Here is an 18,208-nt window from a genome sequence, read left to right as displayed (position 1 = left end):
GCCTGTGGGAGCCTCATGATATTCAATTCGGCCAAGTGCAGGGTGCTGCACCTGGGTCAGGGCAATCTCAAGCACCAACACAGGCTGAGTGGAATGTGGATTGAGAGCAGTCCTGGGCAGAAGGACTCAGGAGTGTTGGTGGATGAGAAGCTCAGCATGAGCTGGTAGTGTACACTTGCAACACAGAGAGCCAACTTCATCCTGGGCTGCATCAAAAGCAGTTTGGGCAGCAGGTCAAGGAAGGGGATTCTGCTCCTCTACTCTCCTCTTGTGAGACCCCACCTGGAGTGCTGTGTTCAGCTCTGGGGTACAGAAGGACATGGAGTCATTGGAACATGTCCAGAGGAGGGCCACAAAGACTATCAAAGGTCAGGATGACCTCTCCTATGGAGACAAGCTGAGAGATTTGGGGCTGTTTAGCCTGGAGAAGAGAAGGCTCTGGGGAGGCCTTTTAGCATCTTGCAGGCACCTGAAGGGAAGGGGGCTTGAAGAGAGCTGAAGGGGAATGATTTACAAGCGCATGTAGTGATAGCACAAGGGGGAATGTTTAAACTGAAAGAGGACAGGTTTAGACTAAATATTAGGAAGAAATTCCTCACTGGGAGGATGTTGAGGCACTGGATGAGGTCGTCCAGTGGATGCGCCAAGTAGCAGAAGTCCTTTATCCTTTTGTGTAAAGAGCACAGTGGGAAAGTTTCTGATTCCTCAAAGGCATAATCTCTCCAGAATGCTTCCTAAAGCCTTTCTGCAGGGACTGCAGCTTGAAAGGTTACCTTTTAGCCTTAGAGGAGCTACAATAACCATGTACCCACCACTACACCAAACAGAAGTAAGACTGTACAACTGGCTGGGTGAAACGTGTCTGAGTTCCATTAATTCCCTAAAGCCAGCCGTCAACAGTACAAATAAGCAGTGAATCATAAAATAACATTTTTTCTCCTGGCAACCTGAAATATTTCTGCCCTCAGGCCTTGGCTTTTTTGCTTTGTTTTATTTTTTTTTTCTTCCCTCAGCTCCTGGGACGGTTGCACATAAAGCTAGGCACAGAGTTGAAAGAAGGAAAAAAAAGATAAATATATCACAAAGTACTTAAAGGATGAATGTGATGAGTCTCTTTCTGCAGACAATGAAGAAGCAAAACTGGAAGTAGGAAGAAACGAGTAAGAATTGTTGCCATCTCCTCCTTGCCTTTTGTGTCTTCTGAAACTGTCTGAGCTCTGAGCTGGCAGCACTCTGACAACCTCTTCTCCTTGCCAAAGTGTATTGAGGATGAGTCTTTCTCTTTCAGCCACCCAACATACACTTCATTTTGGTTGCCACCTTTCCACAGCATGCACAGGCAATGGTCTGCATTTTCAGATGTCTGAGTAAAGCCCTACATCTCATCCTCAAAAAAGATGAACGCGATTTCTTTGTGGAGACATGTTTCTCCACCCATTGACTATAAAAATAATAATAGCACTTCTTGAGACAGGGAGTGCCAGCTGAAAGGATGTATGCATTAGATATCTACACTGAGCATGCTAAGTTCTGTCCATCAGTGCAACTCAGGTTTCTAGCTTCCTCCCTCCTCCCTAGCCTTTAATGAAGTCCTTCTCTGTTCAGCTTTCTTCAGTCCTGTTGGTTTTGTTGGCTGATTCTGCTTTCACTCTTTTCAAAGCAGAGATCATTCACCTGCCTCACAGCCAGGGATTTAGCTGATGGAAACCACCTATGTCCTCTGATCTCTAAAACACATCAGAAGAAACCACCTGAAAATATGATCTTAAAAGCTCAACTCAGTTGTCTTGCTGAGCATTCCCTTGCTTTTTCTGATTTGTGAATAATTTTAACTTCTGATTGTACAAGGTAAGCCAGTGTATACCAACATGGCATTACTCCACTTGGCTCATGTTGCCTCCTTAGAGGGATTCCTAAGGCCACAGCAGAAAAGGGAAGGGTGTATTTAAACACCAACAGGGAGCAGATTTGCAACTAACAGTTAGACAAGCTGTAGCAACCAGACTGTGAGTGAGACATGCAAACAAAGTGTCTGATGAGCTGGAACTGCATCTGTAAAGGATGGTATGTGGGACTATGCTGGAAGTAGTGAGCACCCTGACACCCTCATGTGCGAGTGGAAATGGGACTCCTTTTCATGTAAACTGCAACAGCTTGCCACTGCTGTGGTGTACCTTTATTCCTGTGAAGGTTTTTAGGGAAGGAAGAATGTTTTGAAGCTGACACGATTCCAGATGCTTTACACTGAGAAACAAATGAGTAATATGATAGTAAGAAGTATTTACATGATATTGAGTGGCCTAAATTTGTGTAGGTCTTGAAGACTTGTGTAGGACAAAATAGAAAATCAGAGCATGAATGAACCCTTCAGAAAAAGTAAAATCAAGAAAAGAAACACTGGGAAAATGGTAATTCTCTGATTTGCTGTCTTGATCTTTCAGCTTCTACCTGGCTGTTCAAGGCTTCTGTAATCCTCCTGAAAACCCAAATTAAAAACTGCAGAGACTGAAAGCACTGAGTAAAGAATATCAAATATGTAGCATGTGTAATCATATTGTCTATTGCTGAACTAGAGTGAAGCTGAAATGAAAGTAAATTGCTGCCTCTGAACAATGTTTGTTTATGCCTGCTTTCCATCTTCATTATCTTTTTATGGGTTATACAAAAATAAAGGCAGTAGGAGAAATCTTGTTCTCACTGCAGTCAGACAAACATCTAGTTGCCATAGACAGAGCCAAGGCTACATCAAGATGTGTTGGCACATACTTGGGGAAATGCCTGTAAAAGGCAAAAAGGGAGATTACATGTTATGGTGCTGCCAAGAAAGGCCTGAATCTACTGGAGACACACCAATACAAGAAGCTCTGTTTAAGCTAGTTCAGCTATCAGATGAATGCAACTTGCTTCAGAAATTTTATTCTCAAATGGGGAGGGGGGGGGTGGTGGTGGCAAAAGTAGCTTATGGAAGACTGGGAAAACCACTCCAAGATGTACTGAAAGTCTGAGTTAACCAGAAAAACAATAGCTTGGGAACTGGAGAACTGTGAAAGATTAAAACCTTTCTCTTCATACCGTGGGAGGCATTTTGTATTTGTGTTCAGCTGAGGGTGCTTAATATTTTACACAGCAGTCAGACACACAACAATCTTCCACTCTACAGCTCAGAAGATTTACATAAAGCAAACTGTGATTTTGGTCTTATTTGACTTCTGACTACGTCCTCTGGGTGTGACTCTTTGGATCAACTTTCCAAAATTTTCTTTGTGATCAGGGGAGGTAGATGGACCCTTTCTTTCAGGAAAATTTTTGTTATGTCCGTCATGACTTGCCAGAAAAAAAAATCCTCAAAGTAGTGGCATGGATGAGCTTAATATTCATTCATTAACTCTTTAAAACCCCCACTTTTGCATGTGGTAGCCTTTTTCTTGATCCCCAGAGTGGTGGATCCTGATGTGAGAATTGTACTCAATAAAATATGCTAAAAATCAGAGGGAGCCAGGATAGGTAAAAAACCCTGATCTTTATTTAATTCCTACCTTTTAACCACATCTCATTTCTCTCACATCGAATTTAACTTTTGTCCTTCCTCATTAGCTTCCTTCCTCAGCACCTCCATCCTTTCAGTTTAAATAACTTCCATCTCAGAAAAACATGCACCTTGGGAGTTTGTTCTCATACGGATGGGGCCAGAGGTGTTGTTCCATGTTTTGGAATAATAACCATGTTAGAACAAGGTTGAACAAGCAAGGTGGGTGACAAGATGCCTCTGCTGCAGCTCATGCTAATTGTGACCAGCTGTTGTAACACTGGCTGGGGCACGTCTGGGTCAGGAGCAGTCATTTATCTGGTCTTACCACTTAATTACAATAAATGTCACATGATTTAATTTTTCACAGTCCTCTTCAAGCATCATTGAGATTTGGGATGGAAAGAGGAGCCTATAGAGTGTGATAGGTTTATGTGGAGTGTTTAGAGGGAGGGGACAGGAATCTCTAGACTTGAATCACTGAGCAGGACAGCAGCGAGAGGAGTGGAGCAAGGGAGGTGGTGTGGTTTCAGGAAGTGCTCAATTCGGGTCTGTGCACCGAGACAAAAACTAATAATGGGGCCCAACACCGATACCATACAACATTCTGGAATGTCACCGTCACCCGCCAGTCTTGTTTGCCACGGCCCGCAGCCCTTCGCCAGGAATACTTTTCCACTTTAATCCACCACCGCCTCCTCCCCCGCCGCCCCGGCTCCTCTCGGATTCCTGCCGCCCGTGCAGGGCTGGCACCCGCCGCTCTTTGTGCCGGCACAGCGGCCGCGCCGACCGCCACCGGGACACGGGCGGACAGCAGGGGGCGCTGCGGCCCCTCACGGCCCCGGACGGCCCCTCATGGCCCCGCACGGCCCCTCACGGCCCCGCACGGCCCCTCACGGCCCCGCACGGCCCCGCACAGCCCCTCATGGCCCCGCACGGCCCCGCACAGCCCAGCGCGGCTTCATACGGCCTCTCATGGCCCCGCACAGCCCCTCGCGGCTTCATACGGCCCCGTAATGGCCCCGCACAGCTCAGCGCAGCTTCATATGGCCCCTCATGGTCCTGCACGGCCCCTCATGGCCCAGCACGGCTTCATAGGGCCCCTCATGGCCCCTCGTGGCCCCGCACAGCCCCGCACAGCCCCGCACGGCTTCATAGGGCCCCTCATGGCCCCTCATGGCCCCGCACAGCCCCGCACGGCTTCGCACAGCCCAGCGCGGCTTCATACGGCCCCTCATGGCCCCGCACAGCCCCTCATGGTTCCGCACGGCTCTGCACAGCCCCGCACGGCCCCACACGGCTCCACACAGTCCCGCACGTCCCCGGACGGCTTCATACGGCCCCTCATGGCCCCTCACGGCCCCTCATGACCCCACACGGCCCCTCATGGCCCCTCACGGCCCCACACGGCCCCTCACGGCCCCTCACGGCCCCGCACATCCCGGCGCTCCTGCGGGACCGCCGTCGGGATACAGGCGCAGTGTCGACCCCTAACTTGCCCAATTCTGGCTCCTGCGTGATTGCAGAGGAGATGCCCTGCTTTTTTATATTCTTAGGGAACGAAACGTGACACAGAAGTTCCTTGTAAATGCTTTTGTGCGTTAGTTAAATCGCTGATGACTGATTTAAAAAAAAAAATTAATTTTTTTTTTCTCCCCATGGATTCTCCAGCAAACATTTTCTGTGGTTGTTTTTTTGTGTGTTTGTTTTTTTTTTTGGGTTTTTTTTTTTTTTTTTTAAATTGAATACTTCGTATAAAATATAAAAATACTTCAAAAAGTTCGGGAACAGTCTGTAGCACGGGTGTGATGGGGAGCGGCTGAGGGAGTTTAGCCTGGAGGAAAAGAAGCTCAAGGAGGACCTTATTGCTCTCTCTTAAAGAGAGGGGATCAGCCGCTTCTCCTGGGTAACACATCAGAGGACGAGAGGAAAGGGACTCAAATTACGCCAATGGAAGTTTAGATTGGATATCAGGAAAAATTTCTTCAAGAAAGTTTGGCCATGTGTTGGAACAGGCTGCCCAGGGAAGTGGTCACATCACTGTCCTTGGTGGTATTTAAAAAGATGTGGAGATATGGCACACTGGGACATGATTTAGTGGTGGACTTGGCAGTGCTGGATTAGTGCTTGGACTTGATGATCTTAAGGTATTTTCCAATGTAAGTGATTCTATGATTTTCTGATTTCAGAAAAAAAAAAAATAGAAAAAAGTTTGGGGTTTCTTTTCCTAAGAACAATTCATACAGTAAAAGCTTCTTTCTTAGAAGAACACTTTCATGTAGGTTGTGCCCCTTTTTATTGTAATGGTCTCAAAAGTGTTTCTTCGGAAGAGATTAAACTAGAACTTGTTGTCACAGTGAGTAAACCATTCCTATGCATCCAGCAAGCCTCAGCAAAGGGTTCTGCTGTTTGATAACATCCATTTTATATCAGTTTCTGTAGTGAAACCACACTGCCTCTCCTAAGAAGTTTGCTTCCCTAGTCCTCCCAAGTTTAATCTATGCCTTAATCTAAAAGATCTTCAGCATATGAGAAACTGAGATGTTCCCTCAATCTGCCTCAGAAAACTACTACCAAGACCCACCTACTCCAACAGTCTGACAGAAGCAATGGGGAAAACTCTTTCCATAAATTCATTTTCTGTGTTTTAAAATTTCCTCACCTTTTCATGAACCCTCCATTTTCAGGTCCCAGATGAAAACAGCTGCAAGAAATTTGCTTTTCTTTTTTTTTAAAAAAATAAATACCTAACAAATTGGTCCCTGCTTTCAAGTTTTCCTCTGTCTTGTTATGTCCTAAGAAATTTTAGTACAGATTTCAGCAAGCTTCATCTTTTGAATAAAATTATGCTTTTCAGTGCTAATACCTGCCTTCTTAGAGGAGGACAGCCTGCAGCCCAGCCTATGGCTCATTGCAGACAACTTATAAATTACATAGAGATTTTATCAAAGAAAAATTGAGATGGCTGAAGTTTTCTAATAAGGTATCACATGTATTTTACACTCCTCTGTTGGAAAACCAGACCAAAACTTACCCCAAAAAACAGGTAGCTTTGAGTCAGCAGATACTCACGTTCTTTACTGATTACTTACAGGTAGGTTAGATTCAGTGCATTATTTAGCAAAAATTAGCTAACCACGAGAGGAAGTGCAGGTGTATTTTTCACATGATACTATCACATAGCCAATGTTATTGATTAATTTTGCCATTGACTTTAATAATAAATAATGCTTAACATTATTTATTGCAGATTGATATCCAAACCACGCCTTGTGATAAGCATTGTGATTTCAGCATTCATTAAGTCAGGAAGAGTAACAACCTAGTTTGACTGCTCAGGATGGTGCTCACAGGGAGCTCACTGAAATCCCTGCTGCTTTAGCCACGTTTTGGGCCATTCCAGCCACTTGTGATCCAGTTGGCAAAGAATAACTGGGGCTGCTGAGGACACCCTTTTTTGGGAAGTGGCTAAAAAGTGGCTGAAAATACAGTGAACCTCAGCTACCATGGCAACCTCTCTGAGGAAGAGACTATGTTGTGGCTGGTTCTTCTTCTGCTTCTTGCCTACATCTTCTGTCCTCTCAAGGGAAGGGAGCTTCTTCTCAGCTCCCACATTACCTTTCCACCCTACTAAGCATGGTGAACAATCAGCCACATTAGGAGGTGTTTTGCCAGCAGACAGAGATCCTTTGCCTCTACTCAGCACTGTCAAGGACACACCTGGAGTTTTGTGCCAAGCTGTGGGTTCCTCAGTGTAAGAGAGACATGGGCATACCGGAGAAAGTGCAGTGGAGTGCCACAAAGATGATTATGGGACAGGAACATCTCTCCTATGAGGAAAGCTGAGAGAACTGGGACTGTTCAGTGCAGGGAAGAGAGGGCTCAGAGGTACAAACACCTGAAGGGAGCACAAAGAGGATGGAGCCAGTCTCTTCTTGGTTGTGCCCAGTGGCACAGAGGAAAGGAGCACAGGCTTTCCCACCATGGGGGTGACCAAACATGGGCACACATTGCCCAGAGAGGTGGTGGTCTCTACCCTCAGAGGTATAGAAATGCTACCTGGACAGGATCCTAAGCAGCTGGCTTTAGGCAGCTCTGCTTGAGCAGTGGGGTTGGACCAAATGACCTCCTTCCTCAACCCTGCTGTGATTGTGTGAACAACCGCATAATTTTGTGGGCAAAGAAGCACTGATGTGATGCCACCACAAAGGCTTCCCATGAATCAGAAAGTGGCATTGGGCTGTCCTTATCCTTGACTGTTCTCTAGAGGATGTTTGCTCATGGGAATGGCATGTTTGTGCTATTAAGAAGCTGGATAGACAACCCTGAAGTAGGGTAAACAGATCCGTCTCATCTAATGACATAAGTAAGTTTGCTTTAACTCTTTTCTTTTTTTTTTTTTTTTTTTTTTTTAAGCTGCTCTGTGTTTAAATACTCCAGTCTCATTACCTAACACACTCTAGCACTTCTACTGACATTAGTGAAATTATTAACTTCTTGCAAGCAAAGCCTACTTTAACTTAAGTATCTGAAGGTAAAGTTATGAGTCCTCACACATATTCAAGAGGGAGAAAAAGATCTGCCTGAAACAGAAATGAAAACAGAAGATGGTAGATAAAGAACTGATACTCCTTGTCATCCTAGTATGGTAAAACTTCCCTTTTAAATGAAAACAGGTTTCTATAACCGACTAGAAGATATTGTCCTTATTTTTCTGGAAGAGGAAATGAGGAGGGAGCACAGAAGGCCCGAGATATGTATAGAGGAAGAATGGACAGAAGGAAGAAGAGTGTGTGAGAATTTATTTTGCTGCAAAATAAAAAAAGACAAAAATATACCTAAGGTATTTGAAAAAAATCATAGCTGCTATTTGGAACTAAATATGGTAAAAATTACCAAAATAAATACTAGTTGTTCTTATTTGTCTCATTATGAAGTTAGGGTTAAAAATAATTGCAATTCCAAAGCAGCAGTATAAATGTAAAATGCAGCATATTCCTTATAGAGCATGTTGTAACAATAAATCACTTTTTGTAACTCTTTGTATTTTATCTACCACCAAAGGAGTAAATACTGTCTTACTACAGTAACAGACCTAAATATCCAGGCAATAAGCTAGCTTTTCTGTCTATTTGCTCTGCTAATTTTTTTCAGCAGTTTTAAAGGAAGACTTTCAGAAAACCTAAATCAACCCAGGGATCTAAACCAGCTTCTCAACTGAAGCGTGAGTTTCATGAAGTTTCTGATATTTTGAGAGATACATTTTCAGAAGCCTGTGAAGAAGAGGTGCTCCATGCTATATTATTTTGGGGGTCATTATAGGAGGGGTTCCTGAAGCAGATGCTGATGCAGGACAGGATGCCCACAGCTCTGCTCTGCTGACAAAGCTGCCTCTGCTGAGCAGCCACAGCAGCAGCGCCCACCCAACACTGGGCACAGATGTGGGGGCAGCCCTGGAACTCTGGGCATCTTCCTGCTTCTCAGTAGCTTGGAATATGGGTAACCAGAGGGATTTTCTGAAGAAAAGAAGGGGAAAAGCAAATGGCTCCAAACCTCAAAAGAAACAAAACAGCCATAGTTTTAAGTTGCTTTTACTTCCATTGGGAAAAAACGGTTTTCCTGCACAGTCATTTCACTTTCAGGAATCTTCAGAAGTGATATCTTATCTTCTGATCCATGAAACATATGGTGATGGATGACCATGAATATATGGTCTGCTGGGGCCAATAATTTCCCTGAATGAGCAGACCATGTACTGGCCTTATCCAACATTCACAACCAGCTTGCACCCAAGTTTTTGCATGTTTTGGGAAAGAGACAAGATCGAACTTGCTTCCCCCTGGGGTGCTCATTGATTTCACCTTCCTGCCAGTGGCAGGGCTCAGTGCCTGAACTTGCTCTGGAATGTTTGTCAGCTGTTTTGTTGGGGAGAAAACAGTGTATTGCTGGGAGTTGAACAGATTCTGCAGGTGGCTGGGTCCCACACATTTCTGAGTTCTCCTCCAAAAGAAGTGTGCTGGCTCATCTCATATTTCCCAGGATCTCTGCCATAGGAATGTAATGGACACTTGTATGCTCTGTGAGGGAATTTTCAATATGAAGGAATACAGGGTATTGCCCTGTAATTTTTGTGCAGTGAGACATACTATAATCTAATCTGGATCTTGTTGGGATCTGAGTTTGCAGTCCTTGCTCATATACAATTTACTCTCATTTGCCAGCCATCAGGAGATCTTAGGCAGTTTCTCACATTTTCATTTCTCTCAGGTGCCCTGAAACTGGATTTCATGAACATCTCTCAGTAAGAAATGGGTGCAATTAAAAAAAAAGGGAGCGGGAGTGATTGTCACTCCTGCTGAGTGATTTGAAAACTTTCTCTGATGAGAAAGGTCACTCACTGAAAGTTTCTTTTCACAAAATTCTCCAATTTGTAAAACATGAAACTACTACTGCTTCTGTTCCCAAGCCATCCATGCTCCTGCCTCATCCACTAATGAAAGCTAATTTTATGCTAGATAAAATTCCCTTTAGCCACAAACTCTTGTTTAGGATGACCAGAAGAATATAAGGTGAGAAACTGGAATAGTGCTTTTAATGTATATAGCTGTATTTACATATATATTGTATTGTATATATTGTTTCCTGAAGTTCTTGGGATTAAATTTCTTGCTGCTGGGGAGACTTTAATTCCAGCAAATAACAGAGGCAAGATGTTCGTTCTTTCTTGAAACTTCTGCAGTCCTGAGCCTGTAATTTTAAGACTGACCTGCTCTTAAGTCTAAAGATATTGTGGAGATTTTCCACCAGGTGTTATTATACTTTAGCTTTCCTTTGCTGGCTAAGTGTTGCCATTTCTGATGATACTGGTTCATTGTACAGATACCATCTGTTGTCTGCACAATTTATTACTCAGTCTTATCTCTAGACAACAGATTCTTAAAGGGAACGCAGGCATTTTAAAGAAAGCATATATAATTCATTAAATGCTTAACATTATTTACATCAAAATTGTTTTTAAGAGTCACCTGTTAGAGACACATATGGAACTAGCAGTTCTCAGGACTTTTGCTGTCAACTCCGTTGCTTCAGATCCTAGCTGTTTTGTATGTACAAAATCATTTGCATTTTTCCCCCTATAATAGCCAGCCTTATGAGAAGAAACTCTGCCTCCCTGTACACCTTGCCTCGACTAAATAATATCTCAACAGAAAGAACACCAGTCCTCCTAGAGGATAATCACATCCTGGGGCTCTCACACCTTTTGCTCTCTGCAGAACTGTCTCTTAGCCGTGCTGACAGGGGCCTTTGGGCACCATCACATCCCAGATGCTAATATTTTTATTTAATTTGTTATGCAGCCTGCAAAAGCAGCAAAGCTCAGTCAAGAAGAAAACACAGAAATCCCTCTTTGACAGAGTTTGCTTAGTAGTATCAGCAGTCATGCACAGCATGAGATCATAAAATATTAATTTTCATTTTTACTCCACCTTCTCTTCAAATAGCTCACGTAGACTTTCAACCATGAATGAATAATATCTAACAATTGCTCTTTGAAGTAAATATTATTATCTCTGTATATGGAGCTGAAAATGGACCACAGGTTGTGAAAAAAATTTCTCAGGTATTCATCAGAACTATATCAATCAGGAGAAAAACATGCACTTAGTCCTGGATTTTGAATCAGCAAGATCATTTTTGATAGGAACAAGCCATTAATTTTAGAGAAAAACAGTTTCAGGCATTTGAGATGGAAGCAAATGCTATTTCCTTTTTACTAAACAGTTAATTGCTGGGCTGATTTTCAGTAGAGGAAATCAAGCTTTAAATTCTAAAACTCTTCACTCTAACAGTAAACAAAGATACTTTCTATATATTAATATCATGCCTTCTTCTATTTAGATCATTAAACAACAGCAACAAAACCTGATAAGACAATGATGCATCATTATATTTCACTTTACTAAGGTATCTGATTCACAGCTCATTTATGTGGGAAATTTGAGGTATATTATTTAAAGTGTTCAGGTCAAGCTAGCATTAACAGCAGGAAATACATTTACATTAGAAGAAAGAGAACAAAAAAAAAAAAAAAAAAAAAAAAAAAAAAAAAAAGAAAGATCAGTAATTTAAACACTTTTTGCCTTGAGCATAAAATGTGTCAGATGCAGTAAGAGCAAAAGCCAGGCTGGGCTGGGAGAGATTAGAGTGATGGGAGGAAGAAGAGCATCTCCAGAAGAGACAAGACAGGTGAGACAGAAAATAAAAGATTCAAGAGAAAAAGAAATCAAAGGAGAAAGAAAAGAAAGGTGGGAAGGGATGCAGTGAGCGAGTGGGAAATGGAGACAAAAGGGCCTGAGGAATGTGATGAGAAGATCTCACCTGTGAGATGAAATGGCCTTCCAGCAGAGCAGCCGTGGGGCCAGCTTGCTGTCATGGCTGGTGGTGCCCTGCAGTCCCCTGGCCCCACAAGTGAAACTGAGCCTGCAGGTGGTTGCCTTAAGGGTGCATGTCACTGCCCACAGTGAAACCACTTCTTTAAAAGAGAGGGCTCAAGACCTGAGCCACAAGGAAACAGCTGTGGGACATGGAGAAGAGGGGGCCTCTGAGGGTTGGGGAGCATCTTCCTTCTGTCAGAGGATGCCTCCACCAAGCTGAGCAGCTGCCTCCACTTCAGCTGCTCAGTATCCAGTCCTTTGCTCACACTTACAAAGACATATATTATCATGTAAATTTGGTGCAGAAGACTTTTTGCTGTCTCACTTCAACTCTTATTTTTGAAGCAGTTACAATTTCTGTTTTCACGCACTGGCAGTAAGCATAATTTCTACAAGTCCTGATTAGGGGAAGAGCAAGTGTTTTGCCAAGCTGAAGAGCTCAAAAAAAAAAAAAAAAAAATTCCAAATGAAGTTTGTGCAACACCATGGGAATACCCTGCCACATCTGTTGTGGCGGGCTGAGGGAGGTTTCCCATGCTTGTTGAGCACTTGCTCTGCTGGTGACGAGAGGACCCTCTGAGGTCATCTCTGAGATTCTGGGGGCTGTCACCCAGGCAGGGAGTGAGCTTGCAGCATGGGGCTGTGCTTATACCAGAGGGAACAGGGAACCAGCACTGTTTGCAGGAAGGTTCAAAGTGAGCTACAGCTGTTCTGAAGTTGTTACAGATTACTTATCTAGGCAATAAAAATAAAGGCCTCCAGGCTCAGACGTGAGCCTGTAGGGGCAGAGTCCCTCGGCCCTCAGCCTGTCCCTGCTTGCCACCTTCCTTGGAGCATAGTGCTTCAGGATCTGCCTCCTCATTGGCTCCAGGTCACTGCTGTGTAAGAGACAGAACTGGCCCAGGTGTAGCTGAACTTGCTGGTGTGAGCAAGCCCCACTGATTTGTCCAGAACAGGACATTGCAGAGGGCCAGACAGATCTCCCTACCTTGCACAGCTGTGCATCACAGCCACCAGGCAGAAAGCGGATCCAGTTCTAAGGATTAAGCTGGAGCATCTCCCCTATGATGCCCCAGGATAGACCAGGGGAATTTCTATTATTTGCTCAGCTGTTATATTTTATATATAAAATGACATTTTATTATTCATTCAGTTGTTATTTTTACTTGCCAAGTGCTAAGCATTCATTCTGCAATTGTTCAGAACACGGATAAAAAGAATCCCTAAGCAAATAAACTCAGTGTTGGTAAAGTGTTCTCAGAAACATCTCATAGATGATATTCAGATTTTTTTTTTTAATTGATACCTGGTATCAATAATAAAACATCTTCTGCATTAGGGAAGTCAAAATAAAAATGTAGATGAATCAGAACTAGACAGACATACCACAGCTAAAAGAAGACACAGAAAACATCCTGAAGGTGACTGCAGGGGCAATGGGGCACAGAGGCCAGCATTGTTCATGGATATGAATGCATGATCTCTCACAAGACTGCCTTAGACACACTGAGTGAGTCAATAGCATTGTACTGTGGTGCTGAACGCAAGTTTGTGTGTTTTGCAGTGCAAAGGAAGGAGCTGAAATGATATGAAAACTAGAGGTACATATTTGCAAGGATGCAAAAATGAGAAAGGGAAGCATAGGATTCCACAGGCATTAAAGAAATTGATGCAAACAGGAAAATACCATGCTGGGCAACAAGCTTTCTTGGCTGGCAGGTTGCCCCTTTTTTTTTTTCCACAGCCCGCACTGGTACACAGTCCCCCAGCATGAATGATATCTTGGAATGATACCTTGGAATGATACCTTGGAAGATCTCTTGGTCCAGTGCTATACTCAAAATATGATCAGCTAGCACAGGCTGCCCCAGAGCACATCCAGTAAAGTTTTAAATACCAACAGGGATGGAGAGTTCACAACTTTTTCTGGCAATCTATTCAGCACTTAAACCATCTCACAGAACAAAAATGTTTCCTGATATTCAGAGTGAACTTCCTCTGTTTCAGTTTGTGCACATTGCATCTGGTCCTGTCACTGGATACCACAGAAATGAGTCTGGCTCCCCCACCAGATATTTATACACATTGGTAAGATTCCCCCCAAGCCTTCTCTTCTACAGGCTAAACAGCCCCAGCCATTTCACCTCCAATCCCTTACCAGATACCCCAATCCTTTATCATCTTTAGTAAGAAAGGAAGACCTAAGGAACTACAGACCAGTGTAGTCAGCCTTGGTATCTGCTGAGATCATGGAGCAGATCCCCCAGAAACTATGAGGAGGCACATGGAAAATACGGAGGTGACTGGTGACAGCCAACATGACTTCACTAAGGGCAAATGGCACCTGGCAAATCTGGCGGCCTTCTATGATGGGGTTACAGCTTTGGTGTGTGAGGGAAGAGACCCTGACATCATTTACCTGGACTTATGCGAAGAATTTGCTACTGTCCTGCATAAAACTTTGTGTCTAAACTGGGGAGACATGCATTTGACAGAGGCACCAATGGGTGGACAAGGAATTGGCTGGATGTTTACACTCAAGGAATTGTGGTCAATGGCTTGATGTCCAAGTGGAGAGCAGTGACAAGTGGCATTCCTGAGGGGTCAGTTTTGGGACCAAATTGGTTCAACATCTTTATTGATGATATGTTTTGTACTTTCCTGTACCCCTTTTAACTCTACACATATATGAGGGTTTCGCCCTCAGAAAACAGGGGTAGACAGTTTGTATTTCTGTTCTGAAAATAACAGACATCTATCCCAGCCACTGAGTGCTCACTGTCTGTAGGGTGGCCTGACGAAGACCTGTCTAAATACTTACATATCTACCAGGCAAGTGGATACTTGTCCCTTGATTTAAAATTGGCAAGTGACCCTAATGCTTTGTTTTCTCTTCCACCTGATGCATTCAGCACTGGTAACTGCTAGGATTCCATTGAAGATATTTTACTTTTTTGTGGTTCAGACAAGGAGAAACTACCGTTTAATAATGAAAATCTGTTGTTGGTGATTCAGCTGATCTTGTATCAGAAATATCAATATATATGTCAGGTTTCAAGTGTAAAAGCTTCTGTGTAAGATGGCACCAGGTAGGACAGTTCACATCTACTGGACTAAGCCAAAATACAAATTCTGCCATATTAACTTATTCCTAAAGATGCTGGACGGGGGTCAGAAAGTGTTCAATGAACGTATCATGCACATATATACATGATGGTAAAGCATTCTTTGAGTGAGCAGGGCTTTTTTCCACCATGAGAAAGTGGTTTCTGTTATCAAGTATTTTATCCAGCTTATGTGACATCCTGGTTGGCCTTCACTGCAACGAGTAAATAAAACCTATGCCAGTGGGAACAGCCACATGGTAAGAAATTCTCTAGCTAAACTGTACGATCAGATTACCAGCACAGTGAAACTAGACTTACATTTTAGTGCTCGTACTAATACTAATTCTAGCTTAGGGCTAGACCTCCCCCCCATACATTATTAATATAAGTGTTAGCATACATTATTGATGTAGGTGTTAGGAAGAGCACTTCAGGGTCAACTCCTGATTTGCAACTTGATTTGAATTCAAAACTTCAACTGAGTTGAAATGAACTTTTTGCACATGAATGGGAGTCTGACTGGGAGCAACTCCTGGTTTCTCCCAGATACTGTTAGTAAAGACAACTGCTCAGTTAGGGAACCATGAGTATTGCCACAACAGATCAGTGCATGCAGTCCAATATCCTGACTGCCATATTAGTAATTCTCAAATATTTCAAAGGCAGATAAAAAACTTCCTAATTTTATGGAATAAGTCCTCAAGAGTGGCCATCTCCCTCTGACTTCAGACAGCAGCTGGTGTATATATGCTGAAGTATCAGGCTGTATTTGAAAAAAAAAAAAAGAATTATTAGCAATTATGAAAAATTCATAAATGCTAAATTCTTGTCTAATATTACTGTGGACCCTGATCATACCTGTTTTTTTCCTTGATTAAGTACTATAATGATAGACTTTAGAAGTTAAATTCAGATTACGTGAAAACTTTTTTTTAGAAGTATTTACTTTGATCTGTTTCAATAATACTAAGGCCAGTTCTGTAAGTAGAGATAGTATCTTCTAATAGACCCAACCGGTACTGTTGGAAAAAAACCCAGTGTTCACACATTACTTTTTTCAACTACTTGGTTGGTTAAACAAGATTCCTACCTACAAAACTTGTCTTGCCTATACCTTAAAAAACAAAGTCAGCTACAGTAACTCTTTCCCTTAAAAAGTATTGTTATTCATTTGCATTATCTGATGCCAGCCTGCACTTAAGGATTTGTTTCCACATGATTTAATAAACATGTTAATTCTGGGTTGGCACAAAGAGAAACTGTCACTCTCAATAGCAAACATGGCTTTCTCAAGATTGGTTCAAACGTTAGGGGGGAGCTGCTTGGCCCTTCAAGCTGATTTGGCTGGAAAAAAGAGCTCTTGGCAGATGTTTCCCTTCCAAGGATTCCCTCCCCCCACTTCCCCATGCCCCCACCCCCCTCGATTTTTCATCTCATAATGTTTGGTTCTGCCTTTCTGGCACAGCTCATAAGAACTCTGTCACTTAGCCATGGCTGCATGTGTGCATACAGCAGTATTTCCCCCTTTCTGGGTTGAAAAGCTCACCACAGTTATCACTTAACTACAAAGTGGGACAAGACCCAGGGGTATCTATCTGTTTCTCCTTCCTCTTGCTTCCTGAATTTCATGCAAAGTACAGCAACATTCTCCACAGAGGTGCCAGCTGCAATGATCAAGAGACCTAGTTTTGTGGAAAAAAAAAAAAAAAATCATCAATCACTCCTTTGCAGGAATGCATAGTACATCTCCATGCACTACATGAAGCAGGGGAGCAAGCTGAAGCAGACACTCAGCACTCTGGCTGACCAGCAAGAACAGGCAACAAAAATCAGAATCTGGAAGGGAACACATGATCAACGAGAAGACGTCAGGCTCCCATACGGACACTCACTTCCTGCTGGTCAGTTTTCAGCCCACATTCTTGTACGTATAGAACAGAAATGAAGAGACAGGAGAGGTGAAAACTTGCCAGAATCACAAAAAGAGGCTCATGCCACCTTGAGCCTCTTCCCATTATTGGTTCTGCTCTGCTGGCCAACACAATGTAGAAAAGATGAGGGACATTTCCAAGCAGGTTTGCTGTTTAGTGGCTCAGGTACAGAACTTAGGCTGACTTTGGTGAGGAAGAACGCCAACATTCTTGACGCCATACTGCACACCTCACTGCTAGCCGGACACTCAGGCTGGCAGGATCATCCACTACTGCCCAGTCCACTACCTCAGCTCTTCCCACCTCCAGTGGGAATGTTTTGAACCTGAGCTACAGCATGCAGATTAAAGAAATGTGGGTCGTGCGTACACAAGCCCATTTGTGTCGCTGTTCCTCACCGTGTACATGTAATATTAGACATATGCAGAGATCAGCAAAAGAGCTGTGGGAAAAGCAGATTCACAAGGCTGAACACACAGGTGAGAATACACTTCAGTGATGGGAGTGGCTATGCATCTCAAGTCCTTGCTTGGAAGAATAAGCTTCATGCTCAACCAGTTTACCCAGAAAAGGTATTACCCTATGAATATCATCACATCTCTTGTAATATAATTTGATACCATTAAATCCACAATACTAAAGGCTCCAGACAAAAGACCCACAGATCTTGGGAAAACTCTGGGTGAAAGCTGAGATTTTTCTTCTCCCTTACTAACATTTTTGTGCCTCCCTTTCAAACCGCCTCACATGTACATACAACTTTTCTACTCGGTCTGACCTCTGGGGATGGAAGGGATGTTTTCCAAGGGACATGATTCCTGGAATACGAGGTGATAAATAGACTACTGACAATAAGGCTTAAGCAGAGGATGATATTGGATTCTTGTCTCTCCCTCATACCTTGGCATTACCTCAACACAACACCTTCTGCCTCCCATTCCCCTCTATGAACCCATGTACCCTGAAGTCCCCATCTGCCTGAGACCTCCACCTTCTGCTGGCATTTCCCCTGGGCACCAATCAGCAGGACAAAGGGAGAGAAAACAGTGCACTCCCAGACACTCTCTTCACTGCAGCAGCTGAGGGAAATGTCACCTGCAGTCACCTGTGTGTAGCTGCAACAGGGCAGAGCAGACCTTGTTTTCAGACCTCAGAGGCACAACACTAATGCCAGGGGGCTGAGTGATACACAGCCAAGCAGCACTGTGG

The 18,208-nt window shown here is 43.4% G+C and overlaps 1 protein-coding gene across 1 annotated transcript in view; it reads right to left on the bottom strand.

Moving 5' to 3' along the window:
• FLT3 (fms related receptor tyrosine kinase 3) overlaps window positions 1–11,979 on the bottom strand; it is a 43,881-nt gene extending 31,902 nt beyond the window's left edge. Inside the window, exon 1 of the mRNA XM_083884747.1 lies at window positions 11,906–11,979. Coding sequence (XP_083740873.1) covers window positions 11,906–11,960 — 55 coding nt within the window. The 5' untranslated portion in view covers window positions 11,961–11,979. The remainder of the gene's footprint in view (window positions 1–11,905) is intronic.
• Between the last annotated feature and the right edge of the window lie 6,229 nt (window positions 11,980–18,208).

Source organism: Zosterops lateralis (genome assembly GCF_965231275.1).
Source record: "Zosterops lateralis genome assembly, chromosome: 2".
Taxonomy (NCBI): domain Eukaryota; kingdom Metazoa; phylum Chordata; class Aves; order Passeriformes; family Zosteropidae; genus Zosterops; species Zosterops lateralis.
The sequence above is the reverse complement of the archived record's forward strand: the minus strand, read 5'-3'. Positions and strand labels throughout refer to the sequence as shown.